Source organism: Drosophila ananassae, chromosome XR (genome assembly GCF_017639315.1).
Source record: "Drosophila ananassae strain 14024-0371.13 chromosome XR, ASM1763931v2, whole genome shotgun sequence".
NCBI lineage: Eukaryota > Metazoa > Arthropoda > Insecta > Diptera > Drosophilidae > Drosophila > Drosophila ananassae.
This window is the reverse complement of record NC_057932.1, coordinates 14,458,280-14,479,731: the sequence shown is the minus strand read 5'-3', so window position 1 is coordinate 14,479,731 and position 21,452 is coordinate 14,458,280. Positions and strand designations below refer to the sequence as shown.

At 45.1% G+C, this 21,452-nt stretch overlaps 5 protein-coding genes across 6 annotated transcripts; 1 reads left to right on the top strand and 4 right to left on the bottom strand.

Annotated features, from left to right (window-relative positions):
- Positions 1 to 1,532: 1,532 nt before the first annotated feature.
- Positions 1,533 to 3,458, bottom strand: LOC6505017. The gene is made up of 2 exons (XM_001965587.1): positions 2,701 to 3,458; positions 1,533 to 2,640 (listed from the first exon to the last, which is right to left on the bottom strand). The coding sequence occupies exons 1-2, from the start codon at positions 3,456 to 3,458 to the stop codon at positions 1,533 to 1,535; spliced, it is 1,866 nt and encodes a 621-aa protein (XP_001965623.1).
- A 3,080-nt stretch (positions 3,459 to 6,538) lies between these two features.
- Positions 6,539 to 7,305, bottom strand: LOC6505016 (protein sisterless A). Its single transcript, XM_001965588.2, has one exon. It carries the CDS (start codon positions 7,211 to 7,213, stop codon positions 6,641 to 6,643), a length of 573 nt encoding a protein of 190 aa, XP_001965624.1. The 5' UTR covers positions 7,214 to 7,305; the 3' UTR covers positions 6,539 to 6,640.
- Positions 7,306 to 7,963: 658 nt separating this feature from the next.
- LOC26513933 lies at positions 7,964 to 10,056 on the bottom strand. Of its 2 annotated transcripts, none has more exons than XM_014904867.3 (3): positions 9,337 to 10,055; positions 8,232 to 9,108; positions 7,964 to 8,175 (listed from the first exon to the last, which is right to left on the bottom strand). In XM_014904867.3, the coding sequence occupies exons 1-2, from the start codon at positions 9,728 to 9,730 to the stop codon at positions 8,237 to 8,239; spliced, it is 1,266 nt and encodes a 421-aa protein (XP_014760353.1). In that variant the 5' UTR covers positions 9,731 to 10,055; the 3' UTR covers positions 7,964 to 8,175; positions 8,232 to 8,236. The 2 variants fall into 2 exon arrangements, with proteins under 2 accessions (XP_014760353.1, XP_032307963.1); XM_032452072.2 differs by having other exon boundaries at positions 7,968 to 8,153; positions 9,337 to 10,056.
- A 986-nt stretch (positions 10,057 to 11,042) lies between these two features.
- Positions 11,043 to 11,949, bottom strand: LOC6505015 (protein BUD31 homolog). The gene is made up of 2 exons (XM_014904763.3): positions 11,696 to 11,949; positions 11,043 to 11,636 (listed from the first exon to the last, which is right to left on the bottom strand). The coding sequence occupies exons 1-2, from the start codon at positions 11,787 to 11,789 to the stop codon at positions 11,296 to 11,298; spliced, it is 435 nt and encodes a 144-aa protein (XP_014760249.1). The 5' UTR covers positions 11,790 to 11,949; the 3' UTR covers positions 11,043 to 11,295.
- Positions 11,950 to 12,061: 112 nt separating this feature from the next.
- LOC6505249 (receptor-mediated endocytosis protein 6 homolog) lies at positions 12,062 to 20,613 on the top strand. The gene is made up of 7 exons (XM_014904840.3): positions 12,062 to 12,199; positions 14,535 to 14,698; positions 14,760 to 14,906; positions 14,962 to 18,773; positions 18,831 to 19,679; positions 19,738 to 19,834; positions 19,894 to 20,613. The coding sequence occupies exons 2-7, from the start codon at positions 14,552 to 14,554 to the stop codon at positions 20,032 to 20,034; spliced, it is 5,193 nt and encodes a 1,730-aa protein (XP_014760326.1). The 5' UTR covers positions 12,062 to 12,199; positions 14,535 to 14,551; the 3' UTR covers positions 20,035 to 20,613.
- The last annotated feature ends 839 nt before the right edge of the window (positions 20,614 to 21,452 follow it).

Sequence of the window (21,452 nt, the reverse complement as noted above, 5' to 3'; positions counted from 1 at the left end):
ATTAATTATATAACTATATTCATATTTTCCTGTTCCTATATTATAATACTTTTAAGGATGGAAAAGTTAGAGGAACTTCACATCCCACACTGCGTATAAGTTATTTCTTATGTACTACAAATATTATATAAAGTATAAAATCTTAAAATTATACTTTCTTTTTTAAATTCTTTATACCCAGGCTGTATTTTAAAATAATAATAATATTTTAATTTGTTATACCTAGTATTATATGGGAATAGTACCATATTAATGTACTTAAAATAAATGAAAAAGAAAGTGAATCTAAATATCTCAAAGATATTTCAGATATTTTAGTTTTTAAATAGTATAGTTTATAGTATAGTACTAGTAGACAATTAAATTTGTAGTTTTTTTGAATAATTTAAAGGCGGGTATTTGAATTTTGAAATAAAATAAAAATATTAAATAGATTATCTAATTTCCCTTTATTATAATACTTAACTTTTAGGTTAAAATGTTTAAAAGAGGGGAATTTTTTAAAGAAAAGAGGTATTATATGATGAATGTAAATAAGTATTGTTATTAATAATAGCTAAATATATAATATAATAATAATAATTTCAAAATATTAGCTATTAAATAGTATAATTATAATACCAGATACTCTTTATACCCAGTCTTTTGAGTTTTAAAATAAAAAAATATTATAGAAAATTCCTTATCTTTTAATACTCAAAAAGGAAGAAAAGCAGTTTAAAAAATATAGTTTTTTAACAAAAAGTATATTAAATAGAGGATTTTAGTATAAAAGAACTTCTTAAACCACATTGCTCCTAATTTATTCCATATTCTGAGATATAAACTTTTCAATTCTATTAAATCTATTAATTGTAATAAATTATTATATTTTGGTTAGTCTAACATTGTATATACTTTTCATGTGATGTTATGGTACTAATTTGATGTACAGATTCTTCACTTAATAAAATAAAATAAAAAAATAAAAAAAAAATTAAATCCCTTGAAACCACTCTTCCTTATCCCCTAATCCCCTTATCCCCCTATGTCCCTTATAGCCAGTTATCACTGTCGCAACAGTCTGCATATGTAATGACAACCTTGAACCGCCAACTGAATTTCGGAGGCTGCCAATTCGATTTGGCCAGTGAGTGGTGTTCTCGGCCACAATTGCAATCGCCGCTGGAGCGTATCATTGTTAACTTGGCCAAATTATATTGGCCCATCTATGCGTGGCAGAGTGTGTGTGTGTGTGGCAGGGTGTGTGTGTGTTGAAATTGCTGCCTCAATTTCACCGCCGGCCTTTGCAAAATGAAATTTGCAAACGGTGCAAACGAAAATGAAATGTTCGCTGAAATTCACTCGACTATGAGGCGCCGAAAAAAGGACATCCATGACAGGACATCAAATTCGGACTAAACTAGGCATTTGTAGCCTGCCTTTAGGCGCTCTTTTAAATTAAATATTTAGCCGCCAAAGAGGGAAAAATTCAATAAACTTAACTATTTTATTATATTTTATTTCCTCAAAAAATCGAATAAATATAGTTATTATATAAACTTCCTAGATAGGATGTCCTTTTTCAACAATCTCTGCCAAAAGTGCTCCACAAAAAATCCCAAAAAGGCCAACAGATTCCCGCCAATCACCACATAGAAGGCCAATTGCAGGTCTCCGATGGTCAGGACTCTCAGGAGATCCGCATCCGAGTCCCCGCCCATGAAGGTCAATCCCATCTTGATGTCCACCCGGGCCTTGGCATCCTGGATCCACTTCACAATGAGTCCCGAGTTCAGGAGTCTCAGGAGGAGAGCATTTATGGCATCCTCCCATGGGGAGTCCCTCGGCATTACGTAAGAAATGGTGTAATATTTGGGGCACTCCGGGACGACCCAGATCTTACGGAGGAGCATAAAGTGGGAGGACTCCAGGGTGAGGGAGGTGTAGCGAGATACTCCCGCCTTGCCACCATTCCGGGCCACGTCATCGATCACGTCCGCATAGAGATTCCTGTTCCAGGAGAGCTTCTTGTTCAGGCTGGCGAAGAGCGGGGAGGTCTCACTGAAGAACAGGTCATCCGCCATGGAGGTGTACTTGTAGACGACCTTCAGGCCGCTCTCGTCCAGCTCCTGCATGGTGTTGATGTCCTTGTAGTACAGCGGATGGATGTAGACAGTGGCCAGACTGGACTCAAAAATGGCCCCAAAGATGACACTCACCAGGCACAAGGACCCGATGAACATCCTTTCGGCGTAACTGGCCGGCAGGTGGGACAAGTTGACCCTCACCCAGACCACCCAAGTGTCCACCACGATGGCCAGGGCCTGCCGGAGCAAGTGCCGATTGCTTCTATCCCTGATCCTGAGCTTCAGGTTGATGATCCGCAGGATCAACCAGATCATGGCACACCCAAAGGCACTCAGGACGAAGCCCAGCCAGATGTCATAGCCGACGGCGAAGATGGGCAGGATGGACTGGGGAATCCGACTGGCTTTCGGGACGTAGATGCACAACTCATCGTCGTAGACGGCCACCGTGAAGTCCATGTACTGCTGCACCAGGTAGTCCTTGACGAAGAATCCCGTCAGGCAGATGTCCAGGCCATCGTTGACGATGGATCCTATGGCGCCATTATAGCTTCCATTGGCGCTTCGTTCCCTGGAAGATCAAGTTTTAAAAAAATAACATCTATGTCCTTGAGCAAGGACGAATATCTACCCAAAATAATTCTTATCCGGCTGCTGGAGTAACATCGTAAAGTTGAGACGCTCCTGGAGCATTTGGGCCACCAGGAAGTCCACTCCTGTGACTCTCACCAAGAGACCCGTGTCCGGATCCATTTCCGGCCTGGTGTACACGGATCTGAACATCTGGATGCGCAAAGGATACCCCTGCATGTCGTGGAAGAGCAACTTGTTCAAAGGCTCCTCCCCATCATAGCGAATCAGTTGGCCAAAGGACGCGTCACGATGCTGGAATGGATCGTAGATCCAAATGGAGTCCCTGGCCAGGACGAAGCGATTGTAGATCTTGTGGAGCATCCACAGCTGGCGGCAACTGTCCTCCAGCATGGCCTGTTCGTCGAGAGTCAGGTCCCGGGTCTGGTCCTCCAGGATGTAGAAGAACATGGCCGCCTTCTCGGTGGGACCAGCCGCTCCTTGGTTGCTCAGGATCAGGTCTAGACTCACGACCAAGGCATGATTATCCCTGCCGAAGGGATCCTCCAGCCAGTCCTCGTGCTCCTCGTAGGTCTGGACTTCCAGTGACAGGTTGGAGCGGTGCAGGAACCACTGGACATAGGGATTGGCTTCGTCCTGGTGCTGTTTACTCTTCCGAAGCCAGAGACTCAATCGGGGCAGGTCCCTGGTGGGCGCCGCCAGGACCTCATCCATTTGGGTCAAGTTCAGCTGGCCCAGGGTGTCCTGCCGGAGGCACAGGACCAGGAAACACAGGACATGCCAAGCAGACACTGCCATTCGAGTGGGTATTGTGGACAGAAATGACTCCTGAAGTCGCCAAGAAGTCGAATCTCAGGTAGTCCCCTTCGAAGGTCGCCAATCGGAATTCTGACACCTGCAATTTGTTTATTTGTTCGAAGGCAATTATAGACTCGTTATGTCAGCTGTTGGGCAGGACATGAGGTCCTGCAGCTCCCAAGTAAACATCATTATAGTGGAGGGGTGCTTTGGTGGAGGTTTCAAGGGGGTTCTATGCCTTCCAAAGGACTCAAGGTACTTTCTTTAAGATATTTATAGAGAAGTTCTAGTTTTTAAGGATTCTTATCCTGGTATCCTTTTTTCCCATTATTCTCCGACTATATTTGTTTACTTGTCTTTAAAGAAATCCTTGCAGAAAGGATGTATTCTTCTCAACTGATTGCGGAAATCCCAGAAAAGTCGAAAGGAAACGCGTTTCTGGCGTGATTTTCCGCGGTTCAGAGGTCGCTGATATGTTTCCATAAAGGAACAGTGGAAAAAGGACATTATTTTTTAATAAAACTTAACCTCAAAAAGTGACTAGTACCGGGTATCTATAGTCTTATTTAAAATTGTCTGAAAAACTACCCAAGAAACCTTAATTATTTTTTAAAATCTTTAAGAGAAAAAAACTACCTACCACTGTTGCCTTATTTTTTTCCAAAACTATTAAAAAAGGACTTCCACTTTCTTTCCTATTCCTTTCCGCCAACTTTCACTGCCGAGAGTCCTTTGGAAAGCCATCAATAAACTCTCGTCCTGTGCGTGTTTTTTTTTTTAACTGAAAAATAAATTAGAAAATTGAAAAAGCAATTCATGGCATTGCCAGAGAATGGTGGAAGGACAATGTTTCCTTTTTTCCAATTCGTCCTTAAGCCAGGTGCTTCTTGCAGATAAAAAGCTTTTCATCCAGGACTCTATTTCATGGTCTGTTTTTTTCTTTTTTTTTTTTGGTCAGAGGACTCCCCATATTAGTTCCTAATTTCCTGACAAATGTGCCGATTCATTGGAGAGTCCTTTTTTTGGCTCCTTTTAATCTTATATATATTCTATGGAAAATAACCATTATCCTTATAGTTTATTCAAGGACCTGCCATCTTCTATGATTTCTCGCAAAACTGCATTCGTCACAAACACAGACGTGGCAGGACTTTTATGGTCCGGCGATAAAATCAAATTGAACTTCTTTGCCGGCACTTTTCACAAGGATGTGAAGGATGTGGAAAAAATAAACGATAAAGGATAAAGGATAAATGAGAAGAGGAAAGTCGGGTGCAGCGTTTCACTCATTTATTATTATGACGAGGCCGTTGTGTGCACTTGAATGAGGCTGCTTTCCGGGGCTTTCCGGGGCGTGGTGGTGGAAGGATATGCCCCGCCAGGATGCGTGTGCAAGCCAGGTGGAAAATGCGGAAAAATCAAGGGGACAGGAGGGGGGAGGCCAGCAGGATAATACTACACCAAAATGGCGATGGAATCATTTGTAACCCGGCACGTGGAAATGAAATTTTTGAGCGAACATCGTCGGCTTGCAGTTCGATTGGCCATTTTGCTGAAATGCATTTTATACTTTCCGCTTTACATTCCTTTTATTCCCGACCATTTTTCCTAAATGCATCGCTTCTTAAATAAATTCTGAGGGTAGTAGAGACTATTTGATTACCTATATTCTTACTCATCATTTAAGATATTCCGTTCAAGAATCGGTTGAAAGTTATAGAAGATATAGACATTGCAAGGTGATAGATGTTTAGAATTTTGTATGAGAAAATTTTGAAAAAAAAATTAAGTTATAGATTTTAATGCAGATCGATGGGAAAGAGACCTACTAATCGATTGAGGTATGCCGCTTAAGAATCGGATAAAAATTAACAAAGATATAGACATTATGGCTGCTATATATTCACTTTCCTACCATCTCCAGACATTCATAAGAGGTCTCTTGGGAAAATTTCAAAAAATTTAAAATAAAATTTTTCTGAGTTCTAGATTTTGATGGAGGATGTTGAGGAATTGATCCACAAATCGATCAAATATATAGACAAATATATATACTCAACATCATACCCAGATTGTTTTAAAGTTCCTCATTAGAAAAATTTGAAAAAATTCCAAAAAATCACTAGTTCTGTTTTTATGCAGTTTTTTATAGAATTTATCGATAATAAATCGATTAAGGTTAGGCATCGAATAAGAATCAACAAAGTTATAGACATCTATAGGAGGATAATGTACTCATATTCAAACCATCTATAGAATTTTAAAGAAGTCCAATAAGAAATATTGAAAAAAAATCTCGAGTGTTAGGTTTTAATGCAAAATGATTTGAAATTTATCAATCAATCGATTGAGGTTTATCTTTTAAGGATCGGATGAGAAATTGAAAAAATATAGACATCGATAGAAGTCAGTAACTTTGAATTTTGACTTTTTCTGAGCCGCTGAATTTTCAATATTCGGAAACATATTCGAAAAATTATTAAGTAGTAAGTATTGATGGGGAATCATTTAAGGATTAATTTTATATATTTTATATTTCAGATATTTTATGATGAGACCGAATAAAGGTGCTATTTAAGGACCCCTTTTCTGGCATTTTAAAAGAGCTCTTGCTCGCTTGCTCGGTTTTGAATCCGATTTAAATGAATAAAATAGAAGGAATACCCCATTTTGTACCCTCTACCAAATTTAGCCACAATCTTACCCCTCTTAAGGCTATTATTTCCGTTGCATTTGCTGCGTTTGGCAACGAAAATAGTTGGCCAAAAGGAGGGATTGGAACGGAGGGCCAGAACGGCCAGACACGGACAAGTGCTGGGAATCGAGGGGAGCAAAGTGCAATCATGTTGGATCAAATGAACTGAACTTAACCAAGTCGAAATGGATTCCCCATCCTCTTTAGAGGCAGTGGCCCAATTTCCAAAGGGATTACCTTCAACGGAGCGCCACAGCACCGCATTTCGCGTTAAAGGCCGCAAGGATATATTACTTCGGTGCCCTGGAAAGTAGGCAACATACTTTATGCGGAATAAGAAGCCAGAAGGTCGTAAGCTTAACATGATTTATTTCAAATAATACAGTTAATAATACATTAAATATAGTCAACAAGAAAAAAAAAAAAAGTGGCTTAGGGATAAGTGGGTCCAAGGACCTCTAGGTTTGACTGCCTTTGGAAGGACTCGTCACTGCTGCATGGCCACGTCCAGGCCGTGGCTCCTGCGCATCTGCTCGAGGACAGAGCGGGGCAGTCCTCGCTCCACCAACTGCCGCTCCGCCTGGGCGATCACACTCCGCATCGTGTCCAGCATCTCGGCGCTCTTCTGGAGCTGTCCGCTGACGAACTTGTGCCGGAATCGGAGTCGGGCCTTCTTGATCTTGTTGTTGTAGCGGGATTTGCGGCAGGATTCGGCTCTCTGGCGCTGGGCATCCTTGCTGTCGGCGGAGGAACGGGCCACACCACCCCGGTGGCCACTGGAAGTGGAGGGCGACGGATCGGAAGCGGGCTGCGCCGGTGGCGGAGGGGCAACTCTTCGCTCCACAACGATGGGATTCTCGAGAATCATTTGGTCCACGTAGCGCTGCTCCTCGTCGGCGTAGTGCATCTTCAGGTGGTGCAGTTGCTGGGCCACCATCTCCTCGATCTGTTCCGGCTTGGAGTGTCCTGTCGTCGGATGCTCCGAATAGGGGGCTCCGTATACGTGTCCCATCGGGGCGTAGCTCAGTTTCGGCAAATACAAGTGATGGCTTCGTTCCATATTTGCTCTTCTTGGTCTATAAGTTGATCTGCTCTCGTGGAAATCTCAGGGCGTACTGATGTCCCTACCCCGAGAATCGTCCAATTTATATACCCACCAGGCAGGTCCTTCCCAGGTATTATTGGTCATGAATGATCGGATCTTGGGACAGCCCCTTTTTGGGTTTTATGATCTTGTTTGTGTCGAAATTAAAGGAGGATGGAGGAGTACCTGGTCCTACCTCTTTTCGGGATGTTGGCCAGCCAATCCCAGAGATGTAAACAAAGGGATTAGGGGTTTCTCCACCTACCTGGCAAAAAAGGACATTGCCAAAAGGGGAAGTGACGGAATGAGCTACCTAAATCGGATGATTAGGGATTTACTTTTCGGCTTCTGGTGGTTTAGGGATATAATTTGGAGTGTGTCTATTTTGAATTTAAATCAAAAAGTACCAGGTACCATATATCACATATCATAATAAGGGTTATCCTTATCTGGCCTGTGAAGTGTAATAATATGTATAGCTGCCACAATCACCCCTAGGAGATAAGAGACCCTAGGCTACTACCTGATATCTGGTATCTGTGGAACTCCCCCATCCTAGGTAGTAGGGGTTCATTATGGAAACAAGTTACCGCTTGTTGTGGATACCCCTTCCCAGGGATATCTGGGATTAAGGGGTAATCCCACCACCCCTAACCAGTGGAATCATTAATTTAACAGCCACTGGAGGCAGTAATCCTTTCAGGCAATAGAGTAACGATCGATTTCCCACTTTTCCTAATCATTTTTTTATTAAATGTATATTCAATTGACATCGTTTCTCTCCATAAGGACCTCCATAAAATCCTTGCAAGAATTAACAAATGTTCTCATTTCTTTAGGCCTTGACATCATTTCACGTAATTTTGAATAGTCTTGATGTTTTTAATGTGATTATATTATGTTCGAACTAGTCTTCCTGCGTGGAAAGAGGAGGATATCTATAAAAAAAAAAACAAAAAGGATATTAGAATAGTAATGATATGTTAGAGCTAACCTTTCTCATTGAAAGATCTTGTCAAGGAACTGGAAGCACCGCTCATAGCCCTCCTCTGATAGCAACTCCAGAGATCTATCTTCGAATAACTGATCCCCGCCTGACATGGAAATGTCCCGAATGGGACACTGCAGGAACTCCTGGCGTTTGATAAAGGCATGGGACTTACGACTGCCCCCTAGCGAAGTGGTCGAGTTGGATGCGGAGCAGCTGGAGCAGATCAGTTTCTGTTCGGCCTCCTGCAGCGTCTCCGGATCCGCATGAACGACCACTCTCCGACTGTTGTCGACGCGTCGATGATGCTGTGCTTCCCGCATCTGGCGCAGACGATAGCGACTCTCGAAGTGGCGCAGCTCAGTGACCCGGCGGCGACAGAAATCTGGCGAGACACTGCCCACGCTTCGCTCCTCCAGCGCCCAGGACACCTCCCGCCAGGCCTGGCTTTTGGCGGCACTGTCCAGAAACTTGCTATGATTTATATTCCACAGACACTCATGGCTGGCGTACAGCTCTAATAATATGGAATTAAATCCATGGCATAGTGTACGGGTTGGCGATTGTAGGCCACGATCCGTCGACAAGGCATTCGCATCCAAGTACAGAGCCGGTGAGAATTTAAAGGACGAATCGTCCGAAGATGGGCTGCTACAAAGCGACGAGTACACGGAGGGCGATGTATCGCCCTCAAAGTTCGGCAAGACGAAAGAGGACTTCTCGCTCAAGTCCAATGACGGCACGGAGAACTCACTGTACTCGTCATGCGTCGAAGGATACGAATCACTACTGCTCCTGTCCGGCGACGATGGAGTCGAGTCCTTATACTCACTGCCCGATGACTCACTGTACGCATCCGAGGAGGACTCTAGTGGATCCCGTGCTATATATGAAGACAAATGGCCAAACATGTTGATCATATTTTCTATTATTTCTATTATTTCTATTTTTTTTTTGATGTTTCAGTTTTAGAAAAATATATAATATATCTATCTCATATATCACAATATATGAAGTATGACTTTTAGAGTTTTAAACTCTACTAGTTTTTTTTTTTTTTTGTAAAAATCAATTGTCAAAAAAATTATGGAATAATAAAAAATGTACTTACGATCGAATTCACGGTAACGATACTCCACATAATAATAAAAATCAACAAAGACATCGGAACTATCATAATTTTTCAAATCATCAGAATCATTAGAACCCTTAAAATTTTTACAATATTGAGAATCACTGGAATCTTTAAAATCATAAGAATCTTTTGAAACATCCGAATCTTTTGATTCATTTGAAACTTCGAAATTATTTGAATCTTTTAAATTATCAGAATCATACGAATCTTTAGAATCATTAGAAACTTTATAATCATTGGAATTTTTGAAATTATCAGAATCATAAGAATCTTTAGAATCATCAGAATGATTAGAATCGTCCGAATCCCAGGCGTCCCAATACTCAGTCGCGTCCTCGTCGGTATCAGCTCTTGACGTCCATGCCCCCATAGATGTAATAGATATATATATATATATATATATATATTATATATATTTTATGTAGTATTCCTATTCCTGTGAGGGATGTCTGTCTCTGGATAATGGGTATGTGGTTAAATGTGGTGTTAAACTCCTGGATAAGAGTGTGTCCTGATTCTATGGGGCTGTGATGTGAACAGTGGTGGCTATCCACTTGATGTCCACATCCGGTTATCGATCAGAGGCCTCTAGTGTCGGTTGGTTATCTATAAACTTTTATTACAAAAATTTTATGTATGCACTTCGATGCTTTAGAAAGTATTTGTTGTATGAGAATAAAAAAAAGTCTAGAAGTATATTCAACTGGCTCCTAAAATCCTATAATTTTGAAAACAATCAGACTTTGTTTTTTTTTTTTTTTTAGAAAATGTGATAAATAAGAGAGCCATAATCGACAATAAATCCTGGAAATAACTTTTTCGCAATAATTGACAACACAATTGAGTAGTTTTAGTGGCCGAAAGCGGTTTTAATTCCAAATATCTCATTTGGCCAAATGAGGGTAGAAGCTGTCATCGCCAGATGGACAATAATTTTCCATTTTTCCCCATTTTCCATGTGAGCACAATAAAATCGACGTCTATTTCGGGAGGGAAAATGAGGAAATATGCAGACAAATATAATTAAAAAACCATTTATAATCATTTTCGCCCCAAATCCCAGTTGACCTCCTAGCCCCTAAGCGTCCAGAACGCCCAGGAGCACTTGAAGTCTGACATAGACACTGGGAGAAATGTTTTCAGAGGTTCCAGAGTTCCTTGTTTAAAGAACTTTCTTTTTTAGAATCAGAAACCTTTAATAACCCTTTAATTTCCTTTCAAATTCCATACTAAACATACATTTTTAAAACTATAACATACTTTTTTTTTGCAGTGACATTCGAGTAGAATGAAATAAATTAAAATGAGAAGCGGGTGGCCATAAATACGGACATGGAGGAGAATCCGCCGCATCCACATCTCCAGCGACATTGAGTTTGAATTATGTCAGCGCAGCAATAAATTCTCCAAGGCATTAAATTAAAATCTATGTATAGTAGATATCGGCTAAAGGACCAAAGAAACGGAGACGACAAAGCCATTAGCAGGACATTTACACTGCCATTTTCAAGGATATTTGATCTAAAATACGATATAAATATAACAAATTCAATAAATTATATATTACTTTTCGAAATAAAGCGAAAAAAACAATCATCCTTGGCCAATACTCACTGTAGATATAGTTTGCGTGGGCGGCCCATTAGATGACCCCCTGCCAATTCAGGATTTACATTGAGTAATTTACAGCATCGACAATGGAAATCGGCATTTCGCTTTTTCCAGTTTGTCACTTCACAGAATCGTTTATTTCATCGGCTTTTTCTTTTTTTTTTCTATAAAATGTATTTACAAACTAGAGCGAAACCTGTCAGGCGAAGAAAAAAAAATTGGCTTCTACAATGGAAACTACGGTGCTACATGTTTTGTGGTATTTCCTACATTCTATGGATTCCCTGGACAGTTGGGATTAACCGGCTTAAGCTAATTTAGCGCTTAACCGGAACATCCACGGCAGCCGCAATGGACACACTCGACGATGCGACCCTCTTCCAGCTTGGATTTGGGCACCCGGCAGATGCAGTTGGTACCGAAGTTGGTGTCCCTGGTTTGGATGCAGCGCAGGCAGCACAGATTCTCGTAACCCGATTTCTTCCACTTGGCAATCAAGTTTCCATCGGCGATTTTCTCTTTCAGGCAGTAGTCGTACAGTTCCCGGCTAATGGCCTTTCTACGGTAGAACAGATCGTAAATGTAGCGAGTCTTCTGGTGGTGGATCTTAAATATGGGCCAGAGGGATTCTGTGATTCGTTTTCCTTCATGCGGTTCGGTTTCAGCTGGAAAAAGAAACGTAGAGTGTAAGCATTTTCTTCCGCACCTGGCACGCTTTCCTTACCTTCGCGCATTTTTTGCTCGAGCTCCTCTAGAGTGGGTTCTATGAGTTCCCAGCCATCTGGCGGTGGCTTGCGACTGCGGCGCACTTTAGGCATTTTGTTTATTTAATAAATGTGACGTCAAGATAAGTATTTGTGGCTAAAATACGTTTTAAATGATTGTTTGTCAGAAAAAAACAACAGCTGACGCCAGAATTTAGTTAGAGGCGGACCATAATCGATATGTCAATAGGTCCGCCACTATCGCAACTACTGAACTAGAGATGAGAACACTCATCGTTTGGTATATTAGGGGAAAATATCGATATTGCTCTGCCACCCAACTATCGATAGGCAATTAGTGCCGAAAACCTGATTTTACCCAAGTTGGCAGCTCTGATTGTTTTTGTTGTTTTCCTTTGCCCACAGACGCGTTTTATTGTTGCCCGAGCCCGTGATAATTTTTTATTTTCCCTTCGTTTGTTTACGCACTCTTTTTTAAGTTAATTTTTAATTACAATCGCAGAGTAAGTAGGCGATCGTCAATCGTATGAAAATCGCCAAAGATAACAACAATTAAGCGTGCCATTGATTGTGTGAATTTTCGGTGCTTGCGTTTGTCTGAAAATGTTGCAAAGATGCTTAAAATGCAAGACTTTCATTCATAAGACATTAAAAAAGAGGAATTAAGTGATATGGATTAGGGAGATGAAGACGCAGGGCGATTGGGGGACAACAACAACAACAACAAAAAGCTGCTCCAATGGCCTTCGCCTACTCACACAACAACAACCACATTGAAGCACACATACACACATACATACATATGTATGTAGTACATATACCCACATAACGGACCTACGCTTTGGTTTTACTTTTCATTTTGTTTGTGTTTTTTTTTCTTTTTTTTTTTTTTTGTATTCATTCATTGGTATTATTTTCAGTGCTTGGTACACCAAATAACTTAAACTATTAACGCGCACACACACACACAAACACACATACAGGGAGCGAATTAGTGGAAGCGGGATGGGGATAATGTCCACCCCCCATTAAAGCTACCCTCCCACCGCCCACACCGTCCCCCCCCGCGTGCTCCTTTTCTGTGTGAAATGAGCGCAACAAATCAGTTTTGTTTTGTGTTTTTCTTTTATTTTTTATTTGTATTTTTTGTTGTGTTGTTGTTTGGTTTTATTTTGCACATTCCGCAGTTTTGTGTTATTGCCATTGTTTCCCCCGCTTTTGGTATGTACATTATGTACATCCGTATGTACGCACTTATGCATATAGTATGTATGTATGTATGTATGTAGAACAGAACACCAGTCACCCACCAACCATACATATATGTATTTATAATCCCACGTATGAGCCATTGTTTATCTGAAAACGCCTCCCAAGACTTTCACACACTTATCGATAAGATAAAATTGAAAATACAATTGCTCATATTCGGTTCCCAAGCCTCATATTCGCTGTGGCTCCAATTTCTAACACCAAAGGTTAAGTATTTATTGCCCATAATTAATGCAAAATATTACTCTATTACTTAATCCAATCAGATCTTGGCTAATGAGATTAATTCTACCTTATCTTGGTCTGATTTGAAATATATGTATTTCTTATATAATATCAAAGAAATATTGAGTAACTATTATCTTATCGAAAATCTAAAATAAATATTTTTCTTATTTATTCAAATTCTTATTCGATTCAAATTATCATGAAATTTCAAAAAAGAAAGCAAGATTTTTGTTTACACTTATTAGGATGACCCCCATAGTACTTGCATTACAAACACCCGTTAATTGAAGCGCAAATATTTGCGGCTGTCTCTTTGCAAGACGTTAGTTTCGAGGGGGTATGAGTGGGATGGACAGACGGACGTCCTAGCAGTACCCCACCTCTCGCTCTCACCTGTGTGAGTGGGAGGGGGGGCCTCCCAACTCGAACAAGTGTATGAGCGCGATAGACAGTGTGTGTGTGTGTGTGTGCTAGGGCATTGGCTTTCGTAATTGATGTCTGCCCTTGACGAAGGCCTAAAAAAAAACCAACTACAACAAAAAAATGAAACAAAAGCCGAGATTAAAAGCACGACATAGTAAGTGTTGCCGCAAACCGACGAGTATCTAATAAGGAAGGCGAGCTGCGAAATGCGATTCTTCTCCGCCGACATCTGCCTGCCTGCTCTTCCTGCCTGTTGGATGCTGTCTGTTCTCCTCTCTTTTTTTTTTTTGTTTCCCCCCTTAGGGCTCCACTTACAGTACTCAGTAGCTAGAGATGAGCATTAGAGTTGGGCGCGTGATTACGATTTCCCCCTCTGATTTCTGACGTCACAAGTGTAAACAAATCGGAATAAGGTCGCCAGTGGCGATTTCAATATAAACACAAAAGTGCTAACTAAACCATAAACAATCACCATCCATATAATTTTTTTTGCTACTAGTGCTTATAGTTCCCATAGTACCCATGTACTGTCTAGCCCCCAATCGTTTAAATATTAATTCTCATTAATTAATTGGCGCCCACCTTTCACATTCTGGCCAGTTGACAGCTTGGGCGGGATTCCGTATGAGAGGCGAAAAGCCAAACAAACTGATATAAAGTGTCGCCCAGTCCCCCCACAGTCCCATCAATAATGCAAAGCCATTTAAATGGGGGGCATTGCGCAGTTTTGAACTGAAACTGTCGTGGGAAATGGAAAAACTGCGAATCCGGAGACAGATTGCAGCTAAAAAGCAAAATTCGATGAATACTTAATGCGGAACTGGTCGTAGAGTGGGTGTAGTCTATAATTCCAAATCAATGGCACTCGTTCCGATATACTTTTCCTAAAAATTAATAGAACTTTTACACTTTCAGCCAGCAGCGGCTGCACCATGGAGCCTCCAGCTGCTGGAAATCTGCTGGAGATCATGGACCTGGCCCGCACCCTGCGCCAGGAGCAGCTCTTCATCCAGCAGGAGCAGGCTGCCTTTGTCCAGCTCAACGGGACCCTGGAAACGAATGCTGGAACCATTACAAAGGTAAGCATGAGCATCAGATTTCTTAAATCCATTTATTTAATTTTGATTCCTCCTCTTGCAGTTGTCCTTTGTGTGTGCACAGCAGAGACAGATCTTGAACGAGCTGCTCCTCTCCCGGACGGATCATGATCCCCTGCAATCCTGCCGACGAGCCAGTGCCTACGACAGTGCCCAGTTTATGGACGCCAAGCAGGTGCTGCCTTATGAGGTGAGTACGGTTCGTAATCCCTGGGATTCATTAAGCGAATCTACCTTTCTTTCAGCACGCTTTGGCCTACGAGGATCTGTTCAACTACCTGTACAACACACCGTACTTGCTGGCCTTGTCCCTGGCCACCGCGGATCGGTTGTCGCTGCTCTCGGCCGGCCAGCTGAATCAGATAATAAACACGATAGCCACGGGACTGTACGGTAACGCCATCAACACCAAGGATGTGGAGCTGCTGCTCAAGTTGCTCCGCGAGCTGATTGAGATCCAGTTGCTGGCCAGCGATCAGCCCAGGAGGCTGATAAGGACAAACAGCAGCTCCTTCGCCCGCCTGTATCAGCGGCTGGTGGAGAGCCTCTTCTCGGCGAGAATCTTCCTCACGGCAGCTCTGCACGCGCCCCTGATGAGTGTGCTGAGTGAGCACGAGATCTGGCTGGATCTGGATCCGCACAAACTGATGCAGACCTTTACGCCGCGGGAGCGAGAGAAGCGTTTCGGCCAGGAGGGCGACGAGGAGTATCAGCGGAATGTGGCTAGGTTTCATGCAGAGACTCTGGTAAAACTCCACTCCCACGTCCAGGAGTTCGTCAAGAGCCTGCAACAGAGCTGGGTCCTCTTTCCCAGCTCCCTGCGATGGCTGCTGCAGACGCTGAGCCAACAGCTCCGGCAGAGCTTGCGCTACGAGGAGCAGGAGATACGGCAACTGCTCACGGATCTCGTCTTCACCCATTTCATATCCCCGGCGATAGCCAGTGCCGATCTCCTGGGCATTATCGATGTGAATGTCAGCGAGAGGATGCGCCACAATCTCAACCAGATAGTGCGACTGCTGCAGAGGCTGGCCTTGAACGACGAGGACAGCGAGCTGGTGCAGCTGATGGAGCTGCTGATGCTGGGCCAGACTGGCGAGGATGTGGTGGCCATTCTCCCCCAGCAATCGGACTTTGAGCGCTCCCAGCTGGCCATCAATCAAAGGGAACTGTCGCAGCTGGTCGAGTTCTTCAGGCTACTGACCGCCCGCGACGAGTTCGATGTCTCCGCCGAGGAGAGGCAGCGACTCCAGAGGATTCTGGGCCGGATACCGAAGCAACAGCAGCAGCTAACAACGCCCAGTCAGGATGCGAACGAGTCCCGCGAGAGTCCCGAGAAGGGGAAGAAGAGCAACAAGAGTCTGATGCGGCTGGGCAAGGCCACCAAGAAGAAGCTGGTCAAGGGCATGAGCTTCACCAGTGGCAGCAATCACCAGCCGGCGGTCCAGCCTGCTCCGCCCGTTCCGCCAGAAGCCACCAATGGAAATGGCACCAATGGCGCGGCTGCCGACCTGGAGCAGAGCTCCTCGCACAGCGGCAGCAACACTAGCCTGAGCTCCTGCGGCGCCACCATTCCACCAGCCACCGATCCCCTGGACATATCCTCCTCTTCCGTCTCCTCCACCGACCCAGTTCTGGTCTTCAGTCTCTACAATGCGGGAGCGAAGAGCAAGCTGAAGCCTCTGACGGAGGAGGAGGTGCTCAAGATGAACTGCATTGGCCAGGACGGGAGCAATCTACTTCCAGCCGTGGTCACCACGGCCCCCCTGGCTCCCTCTTCCAACAACGATGACGTGAGCAGCTTGGAGGCGATGCGGAGACCGCAGGACGATGCCTCGATCGGCAACTCTGATAACCTGGAGGCGATTAGCGAGGCGGCCCACTCGGTGGCCAGCTCGCTGGACCTGGAGGAGCAGCAGGAGCGGGATGTGCACGAGAACGAGGACAACCTGTCGGACATGGTTTCAGCCAACGTCTCAGGACGAGGCACTCCGAACATCAGCGGCCGGGACACGCCCTCGTCGCAGGTCACCGATGGCGACGGGGCTGGCGGAGATCTGGCCCATCACCATGGCGTCCATGCGCGAGCAGCCGCCAATCCCCAGATGCAGAAAATGCTGCTCTCCAAGGCTAGGTCGGACATCGAGGACAAGTTCTGCAAGTTCGAGTTGAAGAAGTTCGAAGGGGACGAGAACGTGAGCATCATCTCGGACACCTGGTCGACGGACGTCCTGGCCTCGGACTCGGAGAACACCCTGGACGCCACCGGCAGTGAACGTGGCGATCGAGATCGGAACTTCTCCACTCCGCTGATACCATCCGCCGTGGTCCTGCCCGGAGACAATAACTTTGTGGTGGAGGCGCTGGCCCGGGCGGGAGGAGTGGCTGTCCCCCAGCTGGACGCCTCGGACCAGAGGTCGGAGAGCAACTGGAGCACGGATGTCCTGGCCAGCGACTCGGAGAAGCTGGCCGAAATCGATACGGACGATAATGTCTCCATAACAGCGACGGCGCCTCTGGCTGTGGTGCTGGACGACGACGACGAGGACGAACAGACGCCTGGGAGCAGTGGCGACAACGATCCCGACCCGGACCCAGATCGCGGCAATGTCAGCGAGCGGAGCCAGGAGGATTCGGCCTTCTTCGATGCGGTGAACTCCTACGATGATGCCCATCTGTATCAGGGCGCTTCCTCGCTGGCCAGGAGCTCGGTGCGGACCAGCTACCATGTCCTGGGCGGCGAGAGCAACTTCCAGCAGCAGTACAAGTGCAGCGGAGCGGACTCCAGTGGCCGGAAGACCACTCCCCTGATGGGAACCTCCTGCATGCGTCGGCAGACTTCCGCGGAGAGCAGCATCAGCAACCAGAGCCTCAACCTGGAGGAGCCGCCGCCGCCGCTGGGCAAGCACCATCATCATCACCATCACCGGGAGCACCGGGATCATCATCGAGAGCATCACCACCACCGGGAGAGGGAGCGCGAGCGATCCGCATTGAAGAAAAAGAAGCACCAGCAGCTGGAACAGAGGGATCTGATCGACTTCAGCGACTGCAGCGAGGACAAGGAGGAGCTGGAACGGAACAGGGAGGCGGACCAGCCTCCGGGCTTGGTGCAGCAGCTCCTGGACATGTTCAACCAGGACGAGCAGGCCGCTGGAGGAGCTGGCAGCTCCTCGCCCAACGTGGAGCACCGTCGCATTTCCATGGAGCAGCGATCGGCCATCGTGGATGGTCGGAGGAATGGCATCCTGGCCGGGAGCATGCGTCGCCACCAGAGCCTCAACTACGAGAACCACGAGATCATGCTGAGGTGCATGCTGCCCAAAACGGACGACGACAAGCAGGAGATGCTGCTCTGCGCCCAGACGCGGCAGCTGCAGCTGGAGGAGAGCTCCAGGTCGTCCGGATTGGGCCTGGAGACTGAAGACTCGGCCGGGCCGTGTGGCTCGAATGGAGTACTCGGCAATGGAGCAAGTGCATCCGGGTTGAAACCACCCTCGAAAGCCACCGGAGCCATACCAAAGAGCATTAGTTTCGACGCCAGTGCCGACAAGGAGAAACAGCCGTACCACCAGGATCGAGAGCGAGAGAGGGAACGCGACAGAGAGCGGGACAGGATGAGAGACCGGGAAAGGGACAGGGACAGGGACAGGGATAGGGATCGCGACAGGGACAGAGATCATCACAGCGCTGGCATTTTCAACAAACTGAAACAGGGAATCTTCAAGAATCGTCGCGGCACCAGCACGAAGGGTCATTCGAACTCGAATTCCTCCGGTTCCCAGGCAAATACTCCCGGAGGTGCTGCCTCCACTTCCCAAACCGCCGATAATCGCAGCGTCAGCTTCGATCCCAGCGCCGGATGTGTCAACATCGGCCCCCATTACTGTGATAGCAGCGAGGACATCCTGGCCAAGTACCGTCGCAAGGTGAGCAGCTCCAGCGAGGCCACCAACTCCGATTCCACCGGCAATGGCCATGGCCTGGGTGTAGTGTCCGCATCGGCAGCCGGAGGTGGCGGGGGCGCAGCCCATCTCCACAAGCACATGAACGGAGGGTAAGTGGTTGTCCCAACACTGATTCCAGCATCTTATCCAGCATCATATCCTTTCAGGCAACTTCCCGGCGTGGCTTTCGGCTGCGTGAAGCAGAAACTGCGGACCGTGCTCTCCAGGACGGACCTGCACAGCGGCGACTTCCGACAGACGACGAGCACCACCTCCACGATGGCCACACCGCTGCAGATCTACCTGCAGATCCAGCTGGCGCAGTGCATCAGCCTGCAGCGCCTGCCCCAGATCTCGCACGTGGCGGAGGCGTTGCGGTGTCTGGCCCAGTTGGAGAGGCCGCAGCACGGCCAGCTGCTGGCCGAACTGCAGCTGGACCTGGAGCGGCGGCAGAGCTATCTGCAGTACCTGATGCGCCACCGGCAACAGTTGCTCCTCCGATCGGAGCAACTGGAGCAGCTGGAGGCACGACTGCGCGTAGAGGCGCGCAGCTGCCAGCGGTGCCTGCTCCAGGCCCTGGTCCGGATGTATCTGGGATGGCCGGCCCAGGAGGAGAAGCTGGAGCAGTTCCAGACGGAGTTCGCCCAGCTGAGGGCCAGCGACGAGCGGGTGGAACTTACCGAGGAGTTCGTGGAGAACCTGCTCCAGGAGCTGCGCTCCAGTGCCGATCTCCAGGACGAGTGGCAGCTCGACGCCGCCCGGGTGGCCATCGAGAGGATGCTCCTCGAGCAGATGTACGAGCAGGTGATGTTTCCCAACGAAGATGCTGACGTGTCGCGGGACGAAGTTCTCTCGGCGCACATCGGCAAGCTCCAGCGATTTGTGCATCCAGCCCATCCGGCCCTGTGCATCGCCCAGGAGTACCTGGGCGAAGCGCCCTGGACCTTCGCCCAGCAGCAGCTCTGCCACATGGCAGCCTACAAGACGCCGCGCGAGAAGCTTCAGTGCATCATCAAGTGAGTGTGGATCCTAAACCTTTTATTCCTATTTGTTTTAAATCTTCTCCTCCTCCAGCTGCATCTCTAGCATCATGAGTCTGCTGCGAATGTCCAGTGGTCGTGTCCCAGCTGCAGATGACCTCCTGCCAGTGCTCATCTATGTTGTAATAATGGTGAGCTGGTGATCCTAATCCTCTTAAGAAACAAAATATAACAAATCGATGCTTTGCAGGCCAATCCTCCGTACCTGCTGTCCACCGTGGAGTACATCAGCTGCTTCCTTGGCAAGAAGCTCGTGGGCGAGGACGAGTTCTACTGGACGCTCTTCGGGTCTGTGGTGAAGTTCATCAAGACCATGGACTACCTGGACTAGCCGCTGCGATCCGCGATCCGCGATATTTGTTTAGACTTTAGGTGGATGTATTTGTAGAATTGTTTCCTCCTCTATTTGATATTTTCTATATATATATATATATATATATATTTATATTTATATATGTAACGTGTGTCTGATTGATATTTATATATGTATAAATTTGTTAAATCCTAATCTAAGTCCAACTGCGGCAGATGAAACATAATCCAATCGAAGAAATCAGAGCGATGATGGCAAGACTTTATCGTTAAATCAAATGGAAATGCTGAACAGATATTCTGAGGATGTAACGAGAATGTGAAACGAGATCGAGATCGAGATCGAGATATAGTTTTAGAGGAACATAGTATGCTAGAAGGCCTCGCCTTGCTACCTTGATAAATATAGTGAACGTATTTGTATATTCTTATGTATACCAACAATAACTAGAGAGCATATTCTTCTACTTATATATTATATATACATATTTGCATGTTTATCGGTCTAGCCTCTGTCATAAGTATGTTTCGGATACGAACTGCAACTTAATATTCCTTATTGTGTAACACAAAATAAAAGCAAAATTATAAAAATCTATATTTTCAATTGTGTTTGCTGTTTCTACAGGTTTTATTCTGCGTTCTTATTGAGATACATTCTATAGAGCTGCCTATTTTAAAAAGTACCGGGTATTATCTGCTCATATTTCGATAATCTCCAACAAAAAAACAAATATAGAATCTTCTGATAGAATTTATTCAGAATCAGAATCAATCAATACTCTAGTCGATCAAATCTTCTCCCTATCTTTTCGATAGTTACCAGGTATAATTTACTCATTCTTCATAAATCTCCTTCAATATCATACTATATATCTGTTACTTATAGAGGATATGAAAGTTTTGAAAAAAGAAACGTATATTCCTAAATTTTGGATCAATTTGGCCTAATCAATCTGGCCTATTTGAAGTAATTTTCTTCCTGCCTTTTCGAAAGGTACCGGGTATCATTTAAGCACCTCTTTTTCAAAACCAAATTCAGAATTATATCTAGTAATTTTACTGCGAAAAGGAATATTTCGGCTTATCAATAGTCTTATCCCTGCCTCGAAAGGTATCTTATAGAGTAGAGCTCCCTTTTCGAAAAGTACCGGGTATGATGCACTAATTTTTCAAAAATCTCATTCAAAAACATACATTTTGTACTTGTAGAGCATATAAAAGCTAAAGAATAAACAATATATACTCTAAATAATGATGAATGGTCTACCCATCTACTACCCATCTACTCTAGTCTTCTCCCTACCGGTAGAAGTACCGGGTATCATACATTATTTTCTTAAATCTATACTCTCGATCAACACCATATATTTGGTACTTGTAGAGCTTATAACATTTCTGGAAGAATGAAAATATATTCTAAATAATAAAAAATTG